General features: G+C 49.2%; 1 protein-coding gene and 1 pseudogene across 3 annotated transcripts; both read left to right on the top strand.

Moving 5' to 3' along the window:
* The first annotated feature begins 477 nt into the window (after positions 1-477).
* B4GALT7 (beta-1,4-galactosyltransferase 7) lies at positions 478-10085 on the top strand. Of its 2 annotated transcripts, none has more exons than XM_082835179.1 (6): positions 478-596; positions 4257-4619; positions 7491-7716; positions 8405-8488; positions 8755-8859; positions 9382-10085. In XM_082835179.1, exons 1-6 carry the CDS (start codon positions 547-549, stop codon positions 9535-9537), a joined length of 984 nt encoding a protein of 327 aa, XP_082691305.1. In that variant the 5' UTR covers positions 478-546; the 3' UTR covers positions 9538-10085. The 2 variants fall into 2 exon arrangements, with proteins under 2 accessions (XP_082691305.1, XP_082691304.1); XM_082835178.1 differs by lacking the exon at positions 478-596 and adding an exon at positions 2662-2796.
* A 13685-nt stretch (positions 10086-23770) lies between these two features.
* LOC309960621 (large ribosomal subunit protein uL22-like) lies at positions 23771-24889 on the top strand (annotated as a pseudogene). The gene has a single exon. The product of its transcript is annotated as a large ribosomal subunit protein uL22-like (transcript).
* The last annotated feature ends 346 nt before the right edge of the window (positions 24890-25235 follow it).

The raw sequence follows: 25235 nt of genomic DNA, 5'->3' as shown, positions 1-25235 counted from the left end.
GTTTCAAATCCAGCCAATCTGCCTTTAGTGCCTGTCTCCTAACTACTACTTGGGGTGTCACTTGAGGTATCAGGCTGAACGCAAGACTGAGCCCTGAGCTTGGCCCTGCCGCCCTCCAAGCTCGCTGCGGAGAAAGAATGCACTTGGGTTGACGGCAGGACTACTTGGACGCCTTCCCTTGGGAAGAGGAGGAAGATGCAGATTATCCCAGAGCGCTGGTTTGGACGTCTGGAGTCTATAAATCCAGTCCAAGCCCACTGACTTGAGCCCTCTCCGGGGCCTCAATTTCTCGGGATGTTCAGCGGCCCCCGGAAAGCAGTTAGCAGTTCAGGCGTTTGGAGCGCTCACGTGTTCCTGTGGATGCGGAACCTTTGACGCCGCAGCTCCGGGGAGCAGACGGCGCGGCCGGAGCAGCGGACCCTGTGGACCGAGGGGCGGGGCGGACGGGCTTGGGCGGGGCGGGAGGCGGAGGCGCCGCGTAGGCCGGGGAGGCCGGGCCGGCCCGGCTGGGAGCTCGAGCCCCATGAGCCGCCGCCTCCCCCGACGATGTTCCCCTCCCGGAGGAAAACGGCACAGCTGCCCTGGGAGGACGGCAGGTGAGCGGCGGCGGCCGGCCCGGGCCCCGTCCTCCCGGGTGCCGATCCTTTCCGGGCCGCCCCGCGGAATCTAGGAGCCCGAGGCCGTCGCGTCTTCGTCTCTGCGGGGCTCTCTGAGGGTCTGTGGTTCTCCTTGTGGGTCTCTCTCTGTATTTGGGTCTCTGTTTGTCTCTATGTGGGTCTCCGTCTCTACCAGTCTCCGTCACTCAGCAGGTCTGTATTTCTCCGTTGACTTCCCTTTGTGAGTTTCTGTCCCTCTATGCGAGTCTCTCTCATTATGGGTCTCTGTGTTTTTCCACTGGCCTCTATTTTCATGCCGGTCTCTGACTCCGTTGACCTCTCTCAGTGGATCTCTGTCTTTCTGTCTGTCCCTGGTTTCAGAGGGTCTGTCTTCCGTCTCTCTGATCTCTGCCTCCCCCATCACATCCCTGTAGCCTCAGACGCTACCCTCCCTCCCTCCCTCGTGCTTCCCCCTTCTCTGCAGATCGCCCAGAAGAATACACCAGACAGAAGCTCTATGCTCTGCCTGGCTGGCCACTGCCTCGCCGGGACTAAGTACTCCCAGCGTAACATTAGTTCGTTTCCGGTGCAGCTGTACTTGAATGTGGCCTGCCCCATGTGTTAGGTCTGAGGTTGACCCAGACCTTAGCTAGTGATTACCACTAGAGCAGAATGGGGGTGGGGGGTGGGGGAGAGCTAGTTGGCCGTTTAGATTGGAAAGGGCTCCCACACTTCAGTCTTGAGATGTACCCCCAAAACTCTTCTCACCCAGAATACTTGATAGTGGATCTACACCTAGTGAATGAAACCTTTCCCTTTTCTCTGTTAAGTTTGCCAGGTGCCAAAAGACTTTGGAATATAGTGGGCACAACTCTTTATCGTTGGGAATTTTTCAGACTTGGTGCTGAAGTAAGAAGACAGAAATATAGTAGAAAGCCTGGACTGTGGATTTAGGCCTGGACAGGAATCCTCTTTAATAGCCATGTGACCAGAAGCATACTTAATCTTTCTCCTCAGCTTTTCCATCTCTGAAACAGGGATCATAATATCTACTCTGCAGGTCTGTATGAGGATTAAAGGAGATCACATATATAAAACTGTTGACACTGTGCTTGGCATAAAGAAGGTGCCAGTTTTCTTCCAGTTACTTTTGCAGTTTGGAGGTGCTGTAACCAGAGCAGCTGAGTATTCAAACCTGTATCACTAAGCTTTGTGTGAGGGAAGAAGGGGAAGGTTATGGAGGAGAATTTCCATTTCCTAATTCCTTTCCATAAACTTTTGGAACACAACCATGATCCCACAAAACTTGTATCATTTCATGCTTTTGACACAGGGGTACAGAGATGCATGCAACAGATGCAGATAATGTAGCAATTAAAGAGTGCTGGCTCTGGAAACAGCCTGTCTGGGTTTGAATCTTACTAGCCTTGGACACAGATTGATGAATGAGAGAAAACCTCATCTGGTCTGCCTCCCCACCCCAGAAACAACGATGGCCTGGGCCTGGTAGCAGCTGAGACTGCAGATCTGGAGTTTGCCAGCAGGTGGCACCAGAAGCAACTTCTCAGTGTCCGCTGTCCTGAGGAACTGGGATTTCAGCTCTGAATTCAGTTGTTCAGTGATTGGGCCCTTGCAGCACAGGAAGAGAGTGCCCATGGGGACGTGATCCTGGTAGGAAGGGAAAGCTGGACCGAGGGACCAGCACGTGAAAGTGCATGGAGTGCCCAATCCATGCCATACCCCTGGATAATTGTCACTGCTTCTTCCCCTGAAGGTGGGATGTTTCCCCATGTCCATCTCCCCAGTCTCTACCCTACCCCAAGAAAGAACCCAGAGGGAGAATCTGTAGAGGTTCCAGCCTTCCCAGGCCACTAGGAGTATTGGCCTCTGCTCCTCCCCCGCGGAAACCCCCACCACGGGACAAGGGGGGGTAAGTCAGAAGCCCTGCAAGGGTGTCCTATCAGTCTCCCTCTCTGCTGTGTGTGGGGCCTGAGCCTGGCTTCAGGCCTTCTGGCTACCAGATTGGCAGTTGTTCCTCTAGAGAGAGGCAGGAGTTGGTCTGGCTTTAGTGTGTGACAAGCATGCCCTGAATGCTTGAACCCTTCCTTTAACTCATTTAGCAAGCCCTCTGCTGTATGATTTGTGCTAGAGCCACAGCTGTGAATCTGATGACCTGTGAAGAAGACAAGCACGGACACAGGTGATTACAAAACTCTTAAGTGCTTCAAAAAGGGCAGTACCAGATACCAGAGGAACACAAAGGAGGGAGGGAGTATGTATCTCCGTTTGTGTGCACGTGGGGGTGGGGTGTGGCAGTGCTAGCCATGACATTGGCGTTTGGCCTTGAAGGATCAGTGGGGTGCTTCCAGGCAGATAAAATAAGGAAAGGCATTTTAGGCAGAAGCAGTGGACTGTGTGAGGGCTAGAGCAGGAAGGAATATGGTGAGTGGAGAAACTCTGAGTTGCCCAATGTGTAGCACTGGGTGAGTAGCAGAGAGCAACTGGAGATGGGACCAGGTCACAGAGGGGTTTGACTGTCAGGCCAAGGAATTTGGCCATTATCTTATAAACAGGAGGATCATCCATGAGATTGAAGGGGTCTGAGCAGGGCAAGGACCAGATGAGACTTGGGCTAAAAGACAGGCAGTGGGTGAGGAAGGATCAAAGGGCACTTAGGAGGTAGAATCTATATGACCTTGTAGCTAATTGGTGACTCTCAGAGGTTATAAAGTAGATTGCTTTGCTGATTATTCTAGAATAGAGGAAGCTTCCATTTTCTTGGATTCCTTAGTTCCTCCTTCACTGCCCTCAGGAACTTCCAGAGAGAGGGGCAAAGAAACCAAGTGAATTCCACCATTTCTTTGTATTTCATAACCTGAAAGGCAGTCTCTCCCAGCACTACCTCAAAGTCTAAGATATTCCGCTGTTTTTCCAGCTTCTGAAGTGAGCCTGGGTGCTGTTCCCAGCCCTCGTCTTTCCTTCCCTCTCTGTCTCTCATCCCTTGTCACATGGGCTGCCCTGGACTGAAGCTTTGACATGCATTCAGTAAACTGCCTTTGTTGGTTTGGGCCTCACATTGGTTTGGGGGCAGACCTAATCTTCTCAGAGTAAAGAGTGGTCTTTTCACTGGGGCTGAAACAGGCACATGCCCCTGTTTGGGGAGCTTTCTGGTCTGAGAAACAGGATGAAGCCAAGCTTTCTGATGAGGGTGAACCTGCAGGGGAGCAGGTGGAAGGCAGTGGGTGGGGTCTCTAAGGCGGGCTTCTGCCATCAGCTCTGGACATGAGCCATTGTCTTGGGGAGGGGCAAGCGCAAAAGACAAGGAGTCTTGTCTCTGCCCTTCAGCAGCTCTTGGTCTGGCTGGGACTCAGGCACAGAAGGTAAGAGAGCATCGAGGAAGTGGGGCAGCTCCGAGACCTGGGAGTGTTTGGAGGGCCTCCTGGAGGTAGGGGGGCTCAGGCTGAGCCTAGGGCTCTAAGCAGAATTCTGATGCATGGTGGCAGCACGAACAAAAGCACTAAAGTTGCTTCTGCACTAATTCCCGGGCGCTTGGGGCAGACCAGCCACGTGCGCCTTACTTGTGGGAAGCCAGAGAAGGGGTCTGTCGCAGGACCTCGGCTCAGCCTTGCCCTTCTGACCTGCTCCCTGTTCTTGTCCCAGGTCCAGGCTGATCCCCAGCGGTCTCCCCCGGAAATGCTCCGTCTTCCACCTCTTTGTTGCCTGTCTCTTACTGGGCTTCCTCTCCCTGCTCTGGCTGCAGCTCAGCTGCTCTGGGGACGTGGCCCAGGCAGCCAGGGGACAAGGACAGGAGACCCCGGGCCCATCCCGGGCCTGCCCACCAGAGCCACCCCCTGAGCACTGGGAAGAAGATGAATCATGGGGTCCCCACCGCCTGGCAGTGCTGGTGCCCTTTCGAGAACGCTTCGAGGAGCTACTGGTCTTTGTGCCCCACATGCACCGCTTCCTGAGCAGGAAGAAGATCCAGCACCACATCTATGTGCTCAACCAGGTGGATCATTTCAGGTAAGGACCACCTCCTGAGCCAGCACCCACTCACCTGGGCCTGCCCTGGTCTCTTGGGGCCTGCTCCCTTTCCCGACAGCAATCCAGTACCAGGTGGCCCAGGCCCATGAAAGGCCAGCCAGGGCAGCAGTGAGAGGGCGGGAGGTGCTAGACCCCTCTCACTGGGTGTGACAGGAATCTGGGGGGAGGGTTTGGGGCTGGGGAGGCCCCTGATCTGGTTTCCATTTCACAAAGGTCCCTATGGCTGCTGTATGTGTCTGGGCCATACCAGGACAAGAGGGGAAGCAGGGAGACCTGTTGGGCAGTCATTGCAGTCACCTGAGCTGATGGGGGCTCGGGCAGCGTGGCAGAAGGGGTGGAGAGAAGTGATGTGGAGGAAGCGCAAACAGGGCTTGCTGGTGGATTGGCTGCGGAGATTAGGGAAAGGGAGGGTCAAAGCCACAGCTTAACTTGTTCTGGCATTAACCTAAAATCCTTGCCCTCACCAAAAACTGCTCCCCTCCATGATCACAATCCAAGCATCTCACACTCCACCCCCACCTCCTTTCCCTCCAGCTCTCTCCCACTGGGAGACGTGGACCCAACAATTCTTGGACCCTGCCAGGCCCTTTAGTCCACGATCCTCCCAGTGTTCTCCATCCTCCTTGTCCTTACTTTCTCCTGATCTAACTTGGATTCCATGGTCCTTGGTGAAAGTCACTCCCTCACATGCACCTCAACTCCCTTCCACTTTCTCCCTGGCACAACTCCCACCGGATGAAACTCGACTCTGCCTGCTACACACCTGCACCTGGCAGCTGGATGTAGCTGGAGACACTGTTCATCTCCCTGACAATGAGCTCTGGCCCAGGAGGGCTCTCATTCCTCTGGTCTGCTGCCTCTCCCCTCCACGGCAGCCTTGCACACCCGCTCCTCTCCTCACTCCTCCCTATCTTCACCTTCAGCCAATTACTTTGCTTCCTATTTGAGAAAACAGAATCAATTGGAAGAGAACTAACCCAGGTCCCCACGCCTGGACTCCTTTCACAGCTTCTGTGCAGGTGTCCTCAGTTTCCCACCGCCTTTCCCGAGGATGACCCTCCAGGGCCAGCTCTCCTACTCGGGCACTGGGTCCCTTTTCTGCTCTTCTACTCAAGGACATCACTCCAGCCATTGGCTCTCTTCTCTCCTGCATGATCAATTTTCCCCCCTCCTGGAGTATTCAAATCAACAAACATACTGAAATAGCCCCCATCTAAACAGAAAAAAGAGAACCCTGCTTGATCCCCTATCGCCCACATCTATTGCCTCTTTTCTTTGCTCCCCTTTCTAGCAAAACTCCTTCCCTTTCTGCCCCCTCGCTCTCTCTTGAACCTATTCCACTCAGACATTTACCCTCATCATGACATTGAAACAGCTGTTGTTGACATCACCAATGAGCCCACCTTGATAATCCAAAGCCCAGTTCCCAATCTTCATCCTATCGACTTCCCGGCAGCATTTGCCAAGTGGATTACTTCTTCCTTCTTAAAACACCTCAGTTTGACCTTTGGGACAGTGCTCTGCTTCTCTTTCCTCTCTGGCCACCTCTCCCCACCTCCTTTGCTGGTTCTGCCTCATCCCCCTGATCTCTCAGCCTTGGTGTTCCTTGGGGGTCAGTGCTTGGGCACCGTCTTTTCTGGCTCCAGTCGCTCCCCAGGGGATCTCATCTAGTCTCAAGACATCAAATCTCATTTCTACCCTGATGACTCCCAAGTCTGTATTCCCAGCCCAGACCTCTCTCCTGAACTCCAGACCCATATATCCAGCCAGCTGCCTGTGCAGCCCTCTGTTTGGTGGTCTCAAGAGGCATCTCAAGCTTAACATGATTAAAACTGAATTCCTGATTTCCCACCTGTCCCTGACCTTCTCCTGCCCCCTTCCTCATTTCAGGAAATGGAAACTCCACACTCCCAGCTGCTCAGGCCAGAAAGCCTTCAGGTCATCCTCAACTCCTTTTCCCTCACACAACATGTCTAGTCCATCAGCAGAATGCATCTAGAATCTGCCCTCTTCTCACCATCTCCACGGCCACCTCCCTGAGTTAAGGCATCATCATCTCATGCCTAAATTATTGTAACAGCCTCCCAACCTGTCTCCCTGCTTCCACCCCTCACCTTCCAGTCTCTTCTCAACACCCCAACTAGAGTGATCCTATTAAACGCTGAGTCACAGCACATGATGCCTCTGCTCTAAGCCCTTCAGTGGCTCCCCATCTCATCCAGGGTCAAAGCTCAAGTCCTTCAGGGGCCTGTCACCCTCTGACCTCATTCCCTGAGACCTCTCACTCACTCTGCTTCACCACCTTGCTATCTGCTCCTGCCTCGGGCCCTGGGAGTTGCTCTTCTCTCTGCTCGGAGCCCTATTCCCCTGATTTCCATAGGGCTCATTCCCTCAGGCCTTCAGGTTCTGCTCACGTGTCACCCTGTTACACAGGCCCTCCCTGACGACCTCCTCTAAAAGGACAACCCCCACCCCACAGCATGCTTTATCCTCGTCACCCTGCTTTACTATTCTTCTCAGCACTTACCACTCCCTGGCTTGTTACATATTTACTTACTTGTTTATTTTTGTCTCTTCTTATTAGAATGTCAGCTCCTTGAGGGCTTTGATTTCTCACTGCTGTATCTCCAGTGCTCTGAATAGTTTCTGGCACATAATAGGGTCTCAGTAAACATTTGTGAGATAAGTGGAGGGGCAGATGTGCAGCTGGGCAGACCCACAATGAAGTCAGTGTCAGGCTGGAGGGCAGCATGGGTACTGGGGGTGGGTGCTGTGAAGGATGGGCTCTCATGCAGAGATTGGGGGAGAGCAAGCTCACTGCCCCTGGCCCAGCCTTGGTGCCCTGCACAGGTTCAACCGGGCAGCACTCATCAACGCGGGCTTTCTGGAGAGCAGCAACAGCACAGACTACATCGCCATGCACGACGTGGACCTGCTCCCTCTCAATGAGGAGCTGGACTATGGCTTCCCAGAGACCGGGCCCTTCCACGTGGCCTCCCCGGAGCTCCACCCACTCTACCACTACAAGACCTACGTCGGTGGCATCCTGCTGCTTTCCAAGCAGCACTACCAGCTGGTGAGGCCTGGCGCACCTACTCTGCTGAGAGCCAGGGAGCACCCACCTGGATGGGGGCAGTGGCAAGAGGAGCAGCATTTCTAGGGCCCAGCAGATGGAGGGTCCTGCTTGGGGAGCCCAGGAGCAGCCAGAGGCATGAGAGGAGCAGGACCAAACAAGCCAGTTAGGGAGGGTTCTGCCACAGCAACAGAACCCCTGGGCAAACTGGCTTCAGAAGCCCTGGGGTTCGTTGCCTCTCAAAATGGAAAAGTCTGGGTGGGGCTGTCTTGCCCAGCCTCTCAGATGATGTCACCAGGACACCATTTCACCTTCCATCTCTCAGCTCTGCCTTCTCTAGACTGGCTTTATTTTCAGACGTTCAGGATGCAAGGTGGTGGTTGTAGCTGCAACCTGCATCCGTCTAGGCCCAAGTCCAGTGGAAAATGGAGCTGCCCGTTTCCAACAGCCCAGACAGGAGACCCGCAGCTGCCCCATGCTGGCTCTTGATTGGCCTGGCTTGAGTCACAGGTCTATCCCTGAATCAGTCACTGTGGTAGGGGGTGGGAGTGGGTGGTGGGGTGGGAAGCTGGGGAGGAGGAGGAAAGGGGGTCTGGCCTGGCCCAGCTTGGGCTAGGGACTCCCAAGTGGTAGGAGACCAAAGAGCACCCTGGGAGGATGGGGCAAGTGACATTGCTTGTCTTTGTGTCAGTGCAACGGGATGTCCAACCGCTTCTGGGGCTGGGGCCGTGAGGACGACGAGTTCTACCGGCGCATCAAAGGAGCTGGGCTCCAGGTAATGCTCCCCCGCCGCCCCACCTCTTCAGCCATCATGGCTGCCCTGAGGTTCCTCTCTGCCCTCAGATGAAGTTCCTGGGGCTGGGAGATGGCACCCCTGGTTCTGATCCCAGCCCTGCCCCCGACTAGCACACCTCTCCTGAAGAATGGGAATGCAGGCCCCTGCCTGTGGGCTATGGCAGGCAGTGGGACCCCAGAGGACTAGTGGTGAGGGCCAGGGCTCCAGGAGAGGCAGCCTGATCCAACTTCCTTTGGTCTCTTTAGCTTTTCCGCCCCTCGGGAATCACAACTGGGTACAAGACATTTCGCCACTTGCATGACCCAGCCTGGAGGAAGAGGGACCAGAAGCGCATCGCGGCTCAAAAACAGGTACTGGCTGGTCCCTTGATCGGGGATGGATAGGTGGTATATGGGGAACCACCAGGCTGAAGCATTTCATCAAGTTCTCCTTGGGCCCAAGTGGCCCCATCCTCCCCTGCTTGGCCCAGGTCAGTCATTGGCATTCTGCTTGGGCACCATGCCCTCCTCTGGTGGCTGCCATGGCCCCTGGGCTCTGTGGGTCAGCCAAGACCTCAGGGTCCACGCAGGCTGTGTGTGTGGGGGGGAGTGGGGATGGGACTCAGCTGAAGGTGCCAGCATCCTAGGCAGACCTGGGATACAGGAGTCCCCATCCCTCAATAGCCTCTTCTCTAGGAGCCAGATTAGTTCAACTGGAAAACCCCTGCTGACGAGGATGTGTAGCCATGGGCGAGAGACTTCCCATCTCTGAGCTTCCCTTTTCCCTCTCTTTTGTGGGGCTCACAGGACCTCTGATGACAAGGTCGTGGGGGATCAGTGGACAGCTGGCACCCACAAAGCCCTGAGTACATGCTCTCCCCCTTTCCTTCCCAGGAGCAGTTCAGGGTGGACCGGGAGGGAGGCCTGAGCACCGTGAAGTACCGCGTGGATTCCCGTACAGCCCTGTCTGTGGGCGGGGCCCCCTGCACTGTTCTCAACATCATGTTGGACTGTGACAAGGCTGCCACCCCCTGGTGCACATTCAGCTGAGTTGGCTGGACAGCAAGGAAGCCTGTGCCTACAGGCCATACTGCTACTCAAGCCCAGGACAAAGCCTCAGGCCCTGGGCCCAGCTCCAATAGGATGTGGAGTGGCCTGAAGCAGTGGACAGCAAGCCACGTGTTTGCAGCAGCCCGGCCCCCAGAGGCAGGCTTGAGCCAGGAGAGGACACACGCAGGGTGCCTGGGACGCTGCCAGCAGTAAACAGTGATGGAGAGAGGCTGGGACATGGTTTCCAACTGAGACTCTCCACTCTGCCTTCCTGCTTGCCCTGCCCTACCCTCCTTTGTGTGCTGAGATCTGCAAGATCTTGTTCCTTCTCCTGGACTGCCAGGCCACTGATGTGGGTGGCAAGGGCCATCAGGAGCGTTAAAACTGCAGAGACCAGTGTGCAAGCCCCACAGAAAGGGAGCAGCTGAGACCAGCTCTAGCTGGTTGTCACCCTGAAGGAGTGTGGGCCTGGTGTTGCCAGATCTTCTGATTTTTCAAAAGAAAGTAGAATTCTGGATTCTTGAGTGAAATTGGTTAATTTAAAAATGATAGCAACTAATTCAAACTTTTAACAAGTATGGTAAGCCAAACCAAATGTGTTTTGAACCACCAGTTTGTCACCTGTGGCTGAGGGGAAGGGGATGGGGCAAAAGATGACACTTCTCTTAGTTATAAGCTGGCAAGGAGTTGGGGCAGGGCTAGGGAAGACGAGGCCAGGGGAAGCTCAGGTAGGAGAGAACCCCAAGGCACAAGGTCCCTACTCCGTCCCTCAGCACTCCAGGCTTTTGCTACCCTTCTGGACAGTCTGACCACTGCCAGGCTCTGGTGGGCTCCGACTGGAAGGGGTGCTTCATCCTGCCTCACTGAGATGGACAGAAATAGATTGCAGGACTGGACTTACGGTAGGCAGGCTGCATCTGCAAAGACTCACTGGGTCATGGCTCAGGGAGGGAAGACCATGTTTCTGAGGCGGGAGGAAGATGAGAAGTAGGAGAACCCCTCGAGTATTCCCACAGCACGAGGGGAGACTACCAGTGGTCACCAAATGCCACAGAGAGGTGAGGGAGGGGAGCCAAGGGAGCTGGTGGAACTGGGGAGTCATCTTGGAGGAACCATCTGGAGGTAAGCCCAGGGCCAATGAGAGAGGGAAGTGATGGGCCCTGAAAGGTAAATCACTCCTTCAGGGCATTTGACTGCCAAAGATTTGGGGCAGAAGTCAGAGGAGACTGGGACCAGTTACGGTTAGTTTGTTTAACAATAAATAGGACACCTGAAGTGCAAGAGGAAGGACTGAGGTCCCCGATTTCAGGAGGGTAGAATTCAGCAGCTCTGCTCCAAAAAGACTCCTCCAAGGATGATCTTAGGGCTGCTGTGTGCAGTTGTGTGGGTTGTGCACTGTACAACCTGAGCATAAACCAAGAGGTTTAAGCAAAGATGAGTGGAGGGAGTGAAGAGCTTCAGGTTCCATGTAACTATTCAAACTTATAAGAGAGGGTCCTTGCGATCCTAAATTGACCTCGCCCAGCAGTTCAGTTTTACTCTCTACGGTGAAGGGCAAACAGATCTTGATTACAGCGCAAGGGTATTCAAGGGACTTTCTCAACTTGAGGCCCAGGAGAGGGGAATGGTGTACTTTCTGTTTGCTGGTCTCCTGAACAACCCTGACTGTCATCTTGGACTTAGAAAACATGAAGCCTCTTGGAGATGGTGGGAATAGATGTGACAACGCCTCCAGCTCTGTACTCACCTGGTAGGTATGAAGACCAAAAAGATGGGGGATTCCTTCCTTTCCATGTGCACTGGGAATTGGGATGAGCAGGAGAAAAGCAGGATCAGCCAGCTCAGCCTGGGCTGGGGTGCATTTCTAACCCTACGCTCTCACACTCCCCCACGGCCGCTGCCACCACCTCCATCATCCAAACACCAGAAGGCACCCCAGGCCAGGCCTGATGCAGCTTGAATCTTCAGCCCCCATCACTCCCCAGCGCGGGCCTCCCCCAAGCCACTCTGGGAGAGTGGGAGAAGGCTGAGAGGTGGTCAGTAATGGGAAGAAGCAGACAGCCCTTCTGCCTCCTCAGCACCCTGGCTGCTTCTCTGTGGCATGGAACAAATGTCCCTGCCTTGCTGGTCAGAACCCAGGATCTAGAAGCACCTGGCACACGCTTGGCCAATGTGGTTGTAATGATAACAACCAGCACTTGTTGATCATTCACATATACAAAATTTAATATATTGCTTTATTTCATGTAGGCCTTCACCTAATAGCTAGGCCTTATTTATTGACCTGTTTTTTAAATTTATTTATTATTTTTGGCTGCGTTAGGTCTTTGTTGCTGCCCACGGGCTTTCTCTAGCTGCGGTGAGCGGGGGCTATTCTTCGTTGTGGTGCGCATGGTCCTCATTGAAGTGGCTTCTCTTGTTGCGGAGCACGGGCTCTAGGCACGTGGGCTCAGTAGTTGTGGCTCGCGGGCTCTAGAGCACAGACAGTAGTTGTGGCGCACAGGCTTAGTTGCTCCGCGGCATGTGGGATCTTCCCGGACCATGGCTCACACCCGTGTCCCCTGCATTGGCAGGCAGATTCTTAACCACTATACCACCAGGGAAGTCCTATTAACCTGTTTTATAGATGAAGACGGTGAAGCACAGAAAGGTAAGAAACTTGCCCAAGGACACAAAGCTGATAAGTAGTGGAGCTTGGGATTTGGACCCCCAGAATCTGCCTTCTGAGCAGAAGAAAACATAGGAGAAAATCTAGGTGATGTTTGCTTTGGCAGTAAGTTTTTAGATACAATACCAAAAATAAGATCCATGAAAGAAATAATTGATGTTAGACTTTATTAAAACTTAAAACTTCTACTCTGTGAAAGCAACGGTTAAGAGAATGAAAAGACAAGCCACAGACTAGGAAAAAAAACTTTGTAAAACATATATCTGATAAAGGACTTGTGCCCAAAATATACAAAGAATCTTAAAATTCAACAAGACAACAAAAATCCAAGTGAAAAAATGCGCAAAAGATCTGAACAGACACTTCAACAACGAAAATATACAGATGGCAAATAAGCATATGAAAAGATGCGCAACATGATTTGTCACTAGGGAATTGCAAATTAAAACAACGACACACCACTACATACCTGCTAGAATGGCTAAAATCTGAAAAATGACAATACCAAATGCTGGTGAGGATATAGAGCAAAGGGAAGCATTCTCACCATTAGTGAGAATGCAAAATGATACATCCACTTTGGAAGATGGTATGGTAGTTTCATACAAGGCTGAACATAATCATGACATATGATTCAGCAATCTCACTCCTAGGTATTTACCCAATCGATTTGAAAATTTGTCCTCACAAAAACTTGCATGTGAATGTTTATAGCAGATTTATTCGTAATCACTAAGTACAAGAAGTGACCAAGATTACCTTCAGTAGGTGAATGGATAAACAAACTAGTGGTACATTTATACAATGGAACATTATTCAGCACTAAGAAGAAATGAGCTACCAAGTCATAAAAAGACATGGAAGAACCTTAAATACATGTTGCTGAGTGAAAGACACCAGTCTAAAAAAGCTATATAGGGAATTCCCTGGTGGTCCAGTGGTTAGGATTCTGCTCTCACTGCCAAGGGCCCGGGTTCGATCCCTGGTCAGGGAACTTAAATCCCATAAGATGTGTGACATGGCCAAGAAAATTTAAAACAAACTTTAAAAACTGTATAGTATATGATTGCAATTATAGGACATTCTGGAAAAGGCAAAACTATAGAGATAGTAAAACTATAGAGACAGTGGTTGCCAAAGGTTTGAGGAGAGGGAAGGAATGTTGAATAGATAAAGCACAAGAGATATTTAGGGTGGTGAAACTATTCTGTGTGTAATGGTGCACACAGGGTAGTTGATGTGCATGACATTATGCATTTGTTAAAACCCACCGAACTTTTAGCATAAAGAATCAGCCTTGGGAATTCGCTGGCTGTCCAGTGGTTAGGACTCTGCACTTCCACTGCAGAGGGCATAGGTTTGACCCCTAGTGGGAGAACTAAGATCCCGCAAGCCACACGGCGCAGCCAAAAAAAAAAAAAAAAAAAAAGTGAGTCAATGTATGCAAATTTTAAAAAGTCATTTAGTAGGTAAGGGGATCCCAGGAAGGAATGCAGACTATGACAAGAAAATCTAACTACATTACAATGTACAAAACTACCTCACTGAAGGGGATGGGGGATTAGGTGCTGACCTAAGTAACACTAGAAACAAGTGGAATCTGTAAGACTAAAGTCAAAAGGAAGTGCACATATGCACTATCCTCTAGTTGTTTCCCATGGGGATATGGGGTGTGGTATAACAATTCTGTATATTAGGATTGAGCAATTAAGTGAATAGATGGTGGGAGCCAGGTTTCTTACTGTTGGAGTGGGAATTTATGAATAAGCAAAGGGCAGAAGGCTAGAATGAAGAATGTGATGATGGATTAGAGTTGGATAAACCAGTATGAGTTTACATTAAGCTTAATTATACAGAGAAACATTTACATATGTGTGTATACACACGTATCACACACACATATATTTCCTTGTTCTGTCAGCTGAGAGGACCTAGCAGCAATGACACTCCAGGGCAATGAGCACAACTAGTGCCCAGATCTTGGTTTCAAATACCATCCTCCAATGAAAGGAACCACGGCTCCTTAGACAAATGGTTGAGTCAAGGACTGGGGTGGAAAATATACAAGATGAGTCTGGAGCATCTTTTAGTTCCAGAAAGTAAGGAAATGTTTTTTAAAAGTTGATGGGGGGCGCTTCCCTAGTGGCACAGTTGTTGAGAGTCTGCCTACTGATGCAGGGGACATGCCCCGGTCTGGGAGGATCCTGCATGCCGCGGAGCGGCTGGGCCCGTGAGCCATGGGCGCTGAGCCTGCACATCCGGAGCCTGTGCTCCGCAACGGGAGAGGCCACAACAGTGAGAGGCCCGCGTACCGCAAAAAAGAAAAAAAAAAAAGTTGATGGGGGTATTGTCAAAGGAACACAGGAGCCAAATTAAAGAGCTCTCAATGGCCAAAACTGGAACAATTTGAGAAAAAAAAAAAGAAAAAAGAAAGTAATATTGGGTTATAACCCAATGCATAAAATAAAAATACATGCATCCATACTGATAAATATCGATAAATAAGTGGAGGAGAAGAGACAAATGTCTTATGCAGAATTATTCCAGATAATTTATGTCGATACTCTGCCCTCAAGGAAGGGGAGCATAACTCCCCACTCCTTACCTGTCAACTGCGTATAGTGACTTCCTTCCAAAGAGGACAGTGTGGAAAGGGGGTGAGGTGGGGAGAGTAACTGTACAATGGGAAAACGTGACAAACACTACCCCAGCCAGGTGATCAAGGACAACATCAACAGTGATAAATCATCTTGATAGTATGTATGCTTGACATGTTGTGATGAAAATGATACTTTATGCCTGTGGTCTTCTTCCCCCAAATCCATAACTCCAGTCTAATCATATGAAAAACAGCAGCCAAATTCCTATAGAGGGCATCTTACAAAACATCTGACCAGTGCTTCTCAAAACTGTTGAGGTCATCACATACAAGGGAAGTCAGAGAAACTGTCACAGCCAAGGGGAGCCTTAGAGACATTGCAATAAATATAATACAGTATCTTCAATGAGATCTGGGAGCAGAAAAAGGACATTAGCTAAAAACAAAGGAAATCTGAATAAAATATAGTTTTAGTTAAAAATACTGTGTTAGCATTGGTTCATTATTTGTAGTAAATGTACCTTACTAATTGAAGTTGTTGATAATAGGTGCAGGTAGATGGGCACTCTGATTAATATCTTTGCAATTTTTCTCTAAATCTAAAAATGTTCTTAAAAACAGTCAATTTTTTAAAAAATATTTATTTATTTATTTGGCTGCACCGGGTCTTAGTTACAGCACATGGGATCTTCGTTGCTGCATGAAATACCTTCTTTGCAGCATGCGGGATCTTTTTTAGTTGCAGCATGCAGGATCTTTTTTAGTTGCAGCATGTGGGCTCTTAGTTGCGGTATGCGGGATCTAGTTCCCTGACCAGGAATCAAACCCAGTCCCCCTGCATTGAAAGTGTGGAGTCTTAACCACTGGACCACCAGGGAAGTCCCAAAAATAGTCTATTTTTTTAAAAGGGGGAAACAAAACTGTATGGTGGGAACCAAGAGGAGGCAGCTTTTGAAAAGTCTAAGTAGCCCTGTTTCATGGAGGTTGGGGTAGGGGTGGTCTCAAAGGCACACGCTTTCCTCCCACTGGTTTCCTCTATGTGTCTGCCCAGCCCCCAGCCCCAGCCCAGGTTTTACTGTGGCTCTAGAGTTCAAGCAGAGAGACTTTAGCGCAGGGGGTGTTTGGCAGTGTCTGAAGACCTCTTTTGTCATCACAACTGAGGTTACAACTGGAATCTAGTTGGTAAGAGGCCAGCAATGTTGTCATAGGAAACTCCCCACAACAAATAATTATCCAACCTTAAGTTCAATAATGCCACTGTTGAAAACCCTGGGTTGAGGAAAGGGCTTCTGAGGATGCTGGGATGCAGGCAAGGCAGTGGAGAGATGAGTGTGAGGAGGCCTTAGCAGGTGCCTGGGGATGCTGGTCTCCCTCAGTGCAGGAACTTCTGAATCAGAGAGGTCCTCCCTGGGTTGAGGGTGGAAGGGAAGGTGGCTAAGTCAAGAACTATCTAATTGGATTACTCATGTGGGTGAATGTTTAGTTCCAGAATTTCAGGACCAAGCACAGGAGGCTTCTAGAAAGAAGCTGCGGAAGGAGAGCCCAAAAGCTTCAGACAAGAGACAAAGCAAAGAGTACTGGGGGCCAGCAGGAATGGCTGCCCTGCAGACACTGACAGGTTATCCAAGGCTCCCCAGCTACGGGACAGGCCTACTCCACTTTGGGAAGAAATCTTGTTACTGGGTCTGGAGCAGGGCCAGTACCAGTCCTCCCAGAGGTTAAGGAATCTTTAGGAAGAGCAGACAGGCAAGATTCTGGCAGAATCCCCCAGAACCCACAAACCATACAGAGATGAGATGGTGGGTCTATTCTTGAGTATTGGTTGGGGTTGTTACTTTCACTAGAGAGCCAGCTGCCAGTTGGAGGGACTCCCTGATGCCATGTCACAGGTCCCATCACCTCATGCCGTGGCTGTGTGAGAGTAGTTCTTCTACACACCCAGAGGTAAATTGGAGGCTTAGCTCTGGACTGAACTGGTTCTTCTGGACCTTCCCATGCTCTTCTGGGTACATTTCTCCATCCAGCCTACAGTTCAAGTGTGGAGTTTGATGGCAGAAGAGGAAAAGGAACCCTATGAGATACTGTGGTCAGCCTTGACAGTGAGTAAATCAGGTGTAATAACCAGGTGTAATGTCTGGGTTAATCCAGAGACACAGAACCAATAGGAGATATATATATGTGGAATTGACTCATGTAATTATGGAAACAGGCAAGTCCCAAGATCTGAAGGGTGAGTCAGCAAGTTGGAGACACAGGAGAGTCAATTCTTTTGTTTCATTCTGAGTTTGAAGGCCTGAGAACCAGCAAAGCCAATGTTGGAGTTCCAGTCCAAAGGCTGGCAGACTCAAGACCCAGGAAGAACCAATGTTTCAGTTCGAGTCTGCAGGCAGGAAAAAGCAGGTGTCCCAATTCAAAAACAACCAAGCGGGAGGAATTCTCTCTTACTAGGGGGAGAATTTTTGTTAGATTCAGGCCTTCAACTGATTGGATGTGGCCCACCCATATTAGGGAGGGCAATCTGCTTGATTCAGTCTACCAATACAACTGTTAATCTCATCTAAAAACACTCTCACAGACACACCCAGAATAATGTTTGACCAGAATGTCTAGGGTCCCTGTGGCCTAGGTCAGGTTGACCCATAAAATTAACCATCATTTTGGGATTCCTGAGCTACCAGCTCTGCCAGGGAGCTGGTAGATCCAGTAGGGCAAGGATCCTTCACTTACTCACCTCCCTGGATCTCACCCTTCTGATCAGCAATCTCCTCCATGAGGAGACCTGAAAGGAAATACAAAATTTCTCTGCATTTCTGGCTGTGGCAGCTATTAAACTGTACTTTGCTCAAACTCCTACTACCAGAACCCTTAACTGGCTGAGGGCTCCAGCTGCCACACTTAAAATCCATCACATGGTTTACTGAGAGCCCACCTCCCACAGGTTGCTCTAGTCATCCACTCAGAAAGGACTCCTTTGCTGGCACCCAAACATCTTTCTCCCTCTCACTCAGGGTCAGACTCTCATGGAAATCTGACAACTCTCCCTACCTCTTCTGGCTCCCTCCCTATTTCAGGCATTTCCCCCAGTAAAATAATTGCATGGTTAATCACATGGCTAATCATGTCTTGGCGTCCACTTCTCCAAGGAGCTAGACTAACACACTGACCTCCTCCTTCAAAGAGACAGCATCATCTAGAGAGCACACATTTCAGAGTCAGACAGACCTGGACTGCAACCTGAATTTCCCCCACTTACTTGCTGTATCATCTTCTTCAAGTCACAATGTCTCTGAACTTCAGTTTGGCCAGTTGTTGGATGATTAGATAACATATTAAAAGATAAGTAACATGAAATCCAAATTTCTTTCAGGAATTTAGTATCTTAGTGTCTGTTTGGGCTGCTTTAACAAAAGCATCATAAACTAGGTAGCTTAACCAACAAACATTTATTTCTCACAGTTCTAGAAGCTGGAAGATCAAGATCAAGGTGCCAGCAGATTTGGTGTCTGGTGAGGGCCCTCTTCCTGTTTCATAGATGGCTATCTTCTTGCTGTGTCCTCACATGTCAGAAGGGGCAAGGGAGCTCTCTGGGGCCTCTTTTATGAGGTCACTAATCCCATTATTCAGGGTTCCACCCTCATGACTTATTCACCTCCCAAAAGCCCTCATCTCCTAATACCATCACATTGGGGGTTAGGATTTCAATATATGAATTTGCGGGGAGAGGGGCACAAACATTCACTCTATAGCATTTAGTTATGAGTATTGTACTACTGTCAACTTCTTAGTTTTGATAAATGCACCATGGTTATGTAAGATGTTAACCTTTGGGGAAGGTGGGTGAGGGGTATACAGGAACTTTCTACAATATCTTTATAATTTTCCTATAAATCTAAAATATTTCCAAAGGAAAAAAAATTAAAGATAAGTTACAAATGAACAATGTAGTAGTTCCTCAATAAGTGATAGAATCCTCCCCTGCCCTTCAGGCTGACAGAATTGAGAACTGCCTCTGCTATTGTATCTGTATGAGCCATGCTCCCTCACCCACAAATAAGGTTTAGTTGTGGACTCCCCAGGCTGTGATACTGGATTAGAAAGAAGTATTGTTTTATTTAATAGAAAGGTATTTTGTTGTCTGAAAGTGCAGCACTGAGTATTTCCTCACCTAGGAAGGGAGGAAGAAGTTTGTCCTTGATGACCATCCCCAGTGTGCCCCACTTCATAGGGGCCTCCCTGACTACCCATTCCAGAGTTCACACATGTGCACACACATACACATCACCCTGTTTTACTGCCCTCACAGCTATTACCATTAACTGAAATCATATTTATTGTCTCTCCCCCTCCTCCCCCCATCCCTCTAGAACATTGGATACCCCAGGCTCAGAGCTGGGGTATCAATGCTATAGCCTCAGTGCCTAGGACGGTGCCTGCTGCCTTGTAGGCTCTCAGTTTTTATGGAATTTAAGTTCTCTGGTGCAGGTTCCAGCCCCCAGCTTCAGCCACTGTTGTTCAGGCCTCCTCTGCCCTAAAGGCTGATGTCCTGCTCTTCTGTCCTGCCCTGAAGACTGGCACCACCCCTTCCCCACGCCTGGGCTCCATCTTTGTTCACTGGCCCTTTCCACCCTCTTTACCTGTCTGCCAGCAGCTGCCACGCTCCCTGCCAGCCTTAATTCTGCTTAATTTAAGCTCATTTGTACCAATTTCCTTTTTAAGAACAACCATCACAGCCCCCTGAAGAGCAGCACCTGTTCTGGGCAGCCCATTTCCCTTTTCCTAATTAGCCCAGAGCCTCATAGAGAAGGTTCTCCTGAAATGACGGTTCCCTCCCCTCTGGGAGATCGCTGGAGCAGAGCCCAGTTCACAGGCCCAACAGCAGGTATTTCCTGGGAAGCCTCTCTGCCAGGACAGGAGGAAGCCTAGAGAGACTCAGAGATGCTCAATTCCTACCAGGCTTGCAGTCGGTGGAACATTCTGTGAAACTTCTGAATGTAAGGAGACGGGAAGTCCAAAGTGCTTTGGGGGCTGACCTGCCTCCTGAGGCGACTTTTCCTCCCTCACAGTTATGACCCACCCTATATACTCACTGCAGGGGCTTTAGACCTCAGACAGTCCTGGGGGCTACAACACAGGAGGAGGGTCAGTTCTACTCTCGGGAAATTGGAGTGAGAAGGAGGTTCGGGAACAGCGTCCCTGTCCCAGGGAATATTTTCGTTTCACCCTGACAGCTGGCAAAACCACAAGGCCTCACTGACATAAATTTTTGCCCAACCAGAACTACCCTTTCTGTGTAGTGTTCTAGAATCTCACCTCAGCATGGGATGAGGCAGGAGATGGGTGGGCCCCAAGCTAGACATCTACAACTGGCCTCCTGTTCACACTTCTTGGGGTGAGAAGATGGGCTCCAGGCCGGACATTCATTACCAGCCCCCTGTTTACATTTACTGAGGCAAGAGACAAATGGGCTCCGGACTACATATTTATGACCGGACTTCTATATTTTGGGATCTGCACTTCGATATAAGAAACAACAGTACTAGGGTAGATAACTGGACATGGGACACTTTTATGGCAGGAACAGAGAGGGGCTAAACCCTTGTTTGAGGAAAGGATCAAGAGGTCACATATTTCCCATCCTTGGGGAAAGGGAGACACTGCACATGCGCAGAAAGCCTCCTTGAGGGTCAAAAAGAGGGGGCACCACCCCAGAATATGTGATGCTGCCCCGCAGGCCTCTGGGCTGGAATCCATCTTGGAAAAAAGTTGTGCATGCATGTTGGGGAGGGCCCTAGGGCAGGTCAGGTGTGGAAAAGGAAATGAGATAATTGGCCAAAGGTAAACAAAGACCCGGAAGAACTGCCCTATGTAAATGACTTCACCGCCTCTTTACTGCGCTCCCCCTCACTAGTGAGGATGCCCACACCCTTTCTCTGCAGGTGCTTCCATCTTCATTAGAAGGAAGGTGCTTCCTTCTGCCTTCTGCAAGGCAGAAGGTATCTCTGCCTTGCTTCCATCTTCATTAAACAAACTGTTTCTCTGTGTGCTCTCCCACTTGTTGTGCTATGTCTCTAATAATAAAGTTTGTACCTGTTTTTACAGTTTTTGCCTCTGTGAGAAATGTATTTTTCAATGGGGGCAAGAGCCAGGGGGTCTGGTGGCTAGGATTCCTGGTTTTCATCCAGGCTACCCAGGTTCAATTCCTGGGCAGGGAATTAAGATCTCGCTTCACGCCACTTCTCACTGCTGCCTCTCCAAGATCAGGGAGACCAGACTGTCCTAGCACATTGTCACATCCCCCTCTCACTTTCTGCTGCAGAAGACTCATTAGCATATAATTAATTCATCTTGCATTTCATGGAAATGAAGCCAAGGTGGGAAGTGGGGAGGCAGAAACAAAAGGGCCCAGGAGAGTGCCCTTTTTCTCCACCCAAAAGAGGAGAAATTGCTGGGGCTAGGTCGGCCAGGGTGACAGGACTGGAACTTTGGCCTCAGCCACATGAGGTGTGAGTCCCATCTCCACCATTAATAATTCACTGTGACCACTGGCAAGTCACTGAACTCTCTGAGTCTTGGTTTGCACATCTCTAAGGTAGAACTTTTAATACCTGCCTGCCTTACACAGCTGCTGAGAATAAACAAGATAATGTCAGTATCTGGTATAGTATATGGTATTGATATCTGATACATAAGGAGTACCCAATAAATGGTAGCTTTTATTACCACTGGAAGGCTTCAAAACAATGAATGCGGCCACCTTTATCTTATTTCAGAGAGCATCACATTACCTCATCATGTCAACAATTCTAACCTAAAAGTCCACTGGAGCTTGCTGAGGATTTGGAGGGCCTCACAGATATACCTTGCAGAGAGATACAGGCCATTTCCACAACTACACATGAGGGACTTGGCCTCAGACCTTGAACTCACTGACTTTTAAAACTAATTGCTATTAGCTAGATTGTGTTCCCTATAACATTTGTAGTGGTCTAGATTCAAAAGCAAAACAAAAACAAACCACCCACAACTAAAAAAGAAATGGGTATTTTCTGGGCTCTGCAAGTGTGACACAGAGAATGGGGGCTGTGTTCCAACCATACAGATTCCAGGGTCTGTCTCCTCCTAGGTAGTCTACATGGGGATGGCTTTCTGGTGCAAAGGAAAGTTGATGGCAAGATTTGAACAAAAGCAAAATGTAGGGCTTAGAATTAAATAATGCATTAAGAAAATAAGCTCTGTCTGAGAACTAATTCAACTATGACCTGGGCTTTACCAGTTCACCAGCCAGTGTTTCTCAACCTTGGCTGTGCATCTGAATGTACTGGAGAAATCTAAAAAATAGTGATTTCATGCACTCTTCCCCAGCCAGGTAAATTAGTCGGGGGTAAACTCTGAGCATCTTTATGTTGTAGAAGTTGAGAACTACCGCTCCTGGAGGGTCAGTGTGCCCACCTGCTTCCCAGCTCCTCCTGTCAGAGCCTGAGCTCTGAAGGCCTAGTCAGTGGCCCTGTTGGTTCTTCTGGGAAGTATGAAAACTTAGAGTCAAAATCACACAAAGTGGAGAAATCACATGAGACTAATGTCCAAAAGAGATCATCACAGGGGAGCTGGAGGCCTAGCGGGACAAATTCTAGATTCCCGAACTACAGCAGTGGTTCTCACCCTGGCCACCCACTAGAATCACCTATGGAGCACTAAAAATGATAGTGCCTGGTTCCACCTCCAGAGGTTCTGACTGAGTTGGTTTGGCATAGTGCCAGGGCCGCCAATTTTTAAAAGCTTCCCAGGTAATTCCAATGAGCAGCCATGGTTGAGAACCCCAGGTCCAGAATGTCCTTGGCCTCTATTTCTTTGTCCCTGGAATAAATTTACAAAGGACTGCAGAAGGTTGGACAGGGAAAGAACAAGCTTCCTCCTCTATGGAAATAGTACACATTTCAGAAGACAGGAAGTTAGTTGTGGTCGTAAGAGCCAGTCTTTACCAGGAATGTGAGTGACCAAGTTCAGTTAAAGTCACAGCTCCAGACAAAAAGCCTAAACAGCGAGGGCAAGACTGGTAGCAATTGTGGAGGGCCCTGCCATTCGCTTAGTGGCTTTCATGCCCTGCCGTACGTCCCAGAGGGTGTCCTGGAGAAGGGAATCTCAGGGAGGAAGCGAATAGGTCAGAGCGGCACTGGGCAGCATGCTCTGTTGGACTGCCTTCTTGCCTTGGTCTCAGAAAAACTCCAATCCTGGGCTTCCCTCTCCCTTGGACACTTTAGGGTCCTTGTGGGGGATGGGATCACTCCCCTCACCAAGTCTGGGGGTTCCATGGGAGTTGGCAGGGCAAGGGAAGGAGGGAAGGTTGGGTTGGACTTTGAAAGCCAAGTTGTCTGGCAGAAGTCGTCGGGGTGTTGGTTTAAACCTTGGAATATCACTTGGCTGGGGTGTTGGAAATCCAAGGAGCTCTTCTTCTCTGGTGTTCCAGTATCTCTTTCAGAATCCTCTATGACCAATGATGCTGATTGGTTACAGAAAAAGGAAAAAAATTCAAGGAGTGGGCTAGAACAATGAGAAGAAATTTCTTCCATGAGAAGAAATTTGCATTATAGTGTTTGGTTTGTGTTTACTTCCTATGGAAGCTTCTATTGAGGTTATCAACAATTCTGGGGGAAATGATTATGGACAGAATGATCATTACAATGATCACTACACTTCTTTTTTTTTTAAGTAACAAATTGCTTCTATTGCTGAGACAATCTCAAACATTCTGAATTGAATTCTTAAAATGTATGCCAGTGTGCTCTCAGAGAAATATAGTGTGAGCCACTTATGTAATTAAAAACAAAAAATTAGTAGTCACATTGAAAAATATATAAAGGCACAGTTGAAGTTCATTTTAATAATATGTTTTACATAACTCAATATACCCAAAATACAGCATTTCAATATACAATCAATATATACATTTCATTAATGCAGTATTGGAAATAACACACGTGCCCAGCACATGCACCACAATACAACAGTACCTAACAGGATGTAATGTTAAGGTGAAATGTAGTCCGACCAAAACTGTACATTCCTTCAGTTTTTATATTAAAATTAAAAATTCACTGCAGTGATGCGTTTCTTAGGACACCTTTGGATCTTCTGTGAAAATAAATCGATTCTGAGCAGCCACATTTTGGTCAGTGATCAACAGTATACAATGAACACTCTGCATTAGGATTTGTGGAATTGGGTAAAACTACCAGAGAACTGCTTGAGAACCTAGCATACAAATCAAGAACATTCATGAAACTGCCCAGGCCATTAAGGGTATGCATCTCCAAAAAGCCACCAAGTATCTGAAGGATGTCACTTTACAGAAGCAATGTGTGCCATTCCGCCGTTACAATGGTAGAGTTGGTAAGTGGTCCCAGGCCAAACAGTGGTGCTGGACACAGGGTTGGTGGCACAAAAAAAGTGCTGAATTTTTACTGGACAATGCTCAAAAATGCAGAGAGTAATGCTGAACTTAAGGGCTTAGATGAAGATCCTCTGGTCACTGAGCACATCCAGGTGAACAAAGCCCCCAGGATGTGCCACAGGACTTAGAGAGCTCACAGTCAGATCAACCCATACATGAGCTCTCCCTGCCACGTTGAGATGATCCTCACTGAAAAAGAACAGATTGTTCCTAAAGCAGAGAGGAGGTTGCACAGAAGAAAAAGATATCCCAGAAGAAACTGCAGAAACAAAAACTTAACAGCACAGGAATAAATTCCACAAAAAATAAATGCAAATAAAAATTAAAAAAAAAATTCGGTCCTTCAGTCATACTAGCCACATTTCAAGTACTCAATAGCCACCTGCAGCTAGTGGCTACCATATTAGATAGTACAGGTCTACATTAAGACCCATAATCCATTTTCTTGTTCGCAAGTTTAATGCTGTCGTCATCACTGTCATCATCACCACCACCACAAGGGCTTACTGAGCATGTAAGTGCCAGGCATTGTGCCAGGTTCCTTTGTGAGGGATGACATTCTCTGGGATTAGACTCACTGGATTTGCACACTGGCTCTTCCATGTACTGTCTGTGTTACCTGGAGCAAGCAACCTCAACTTCTTCGCCTGTAAGATGGGGACAGTAATGGCAGCGCCTTCTGAGGGCTGTTGTGAGGAAGACAAGGCCATGCTGGGCCCGGAGTCAGCTCCTGATAAATGATAAGGAGCTCTGACTCATTTTCTTGCTTGACGGGACCTACCACGGCTGAGATAATGTTTAGGCCCTATCTCAATGCAGGGACGCATCTCTTCCTCATGAGGGTCTTACCTCTCCCTGGAAGCGTATGTCCCGAAGCACCAGAAGCAGCCACCACAACTGACTTCTCAAAGTCAGTGGCCTGAGTGTAGGTGGACAAAGGACACAAACCACAATTTGACAGGTGGTTGTCTGTGTCCTTCCCA

This window comes from Leucopleurus acutus (genome assembly GCF_964270905.1).
Source record: "Leucopleurus acutus genome assembly, chromosome: 3".
Taxonomy (NCBI): Eukaryota; Metazoa; Chordata; class Mammalia; order Artiodactyla; family Delphinidae; genus Leucopleurus; species Leucopleurus acutus.
This window is presented reverse-complemented; position numbering and strand designations above follow the sequence as displayed.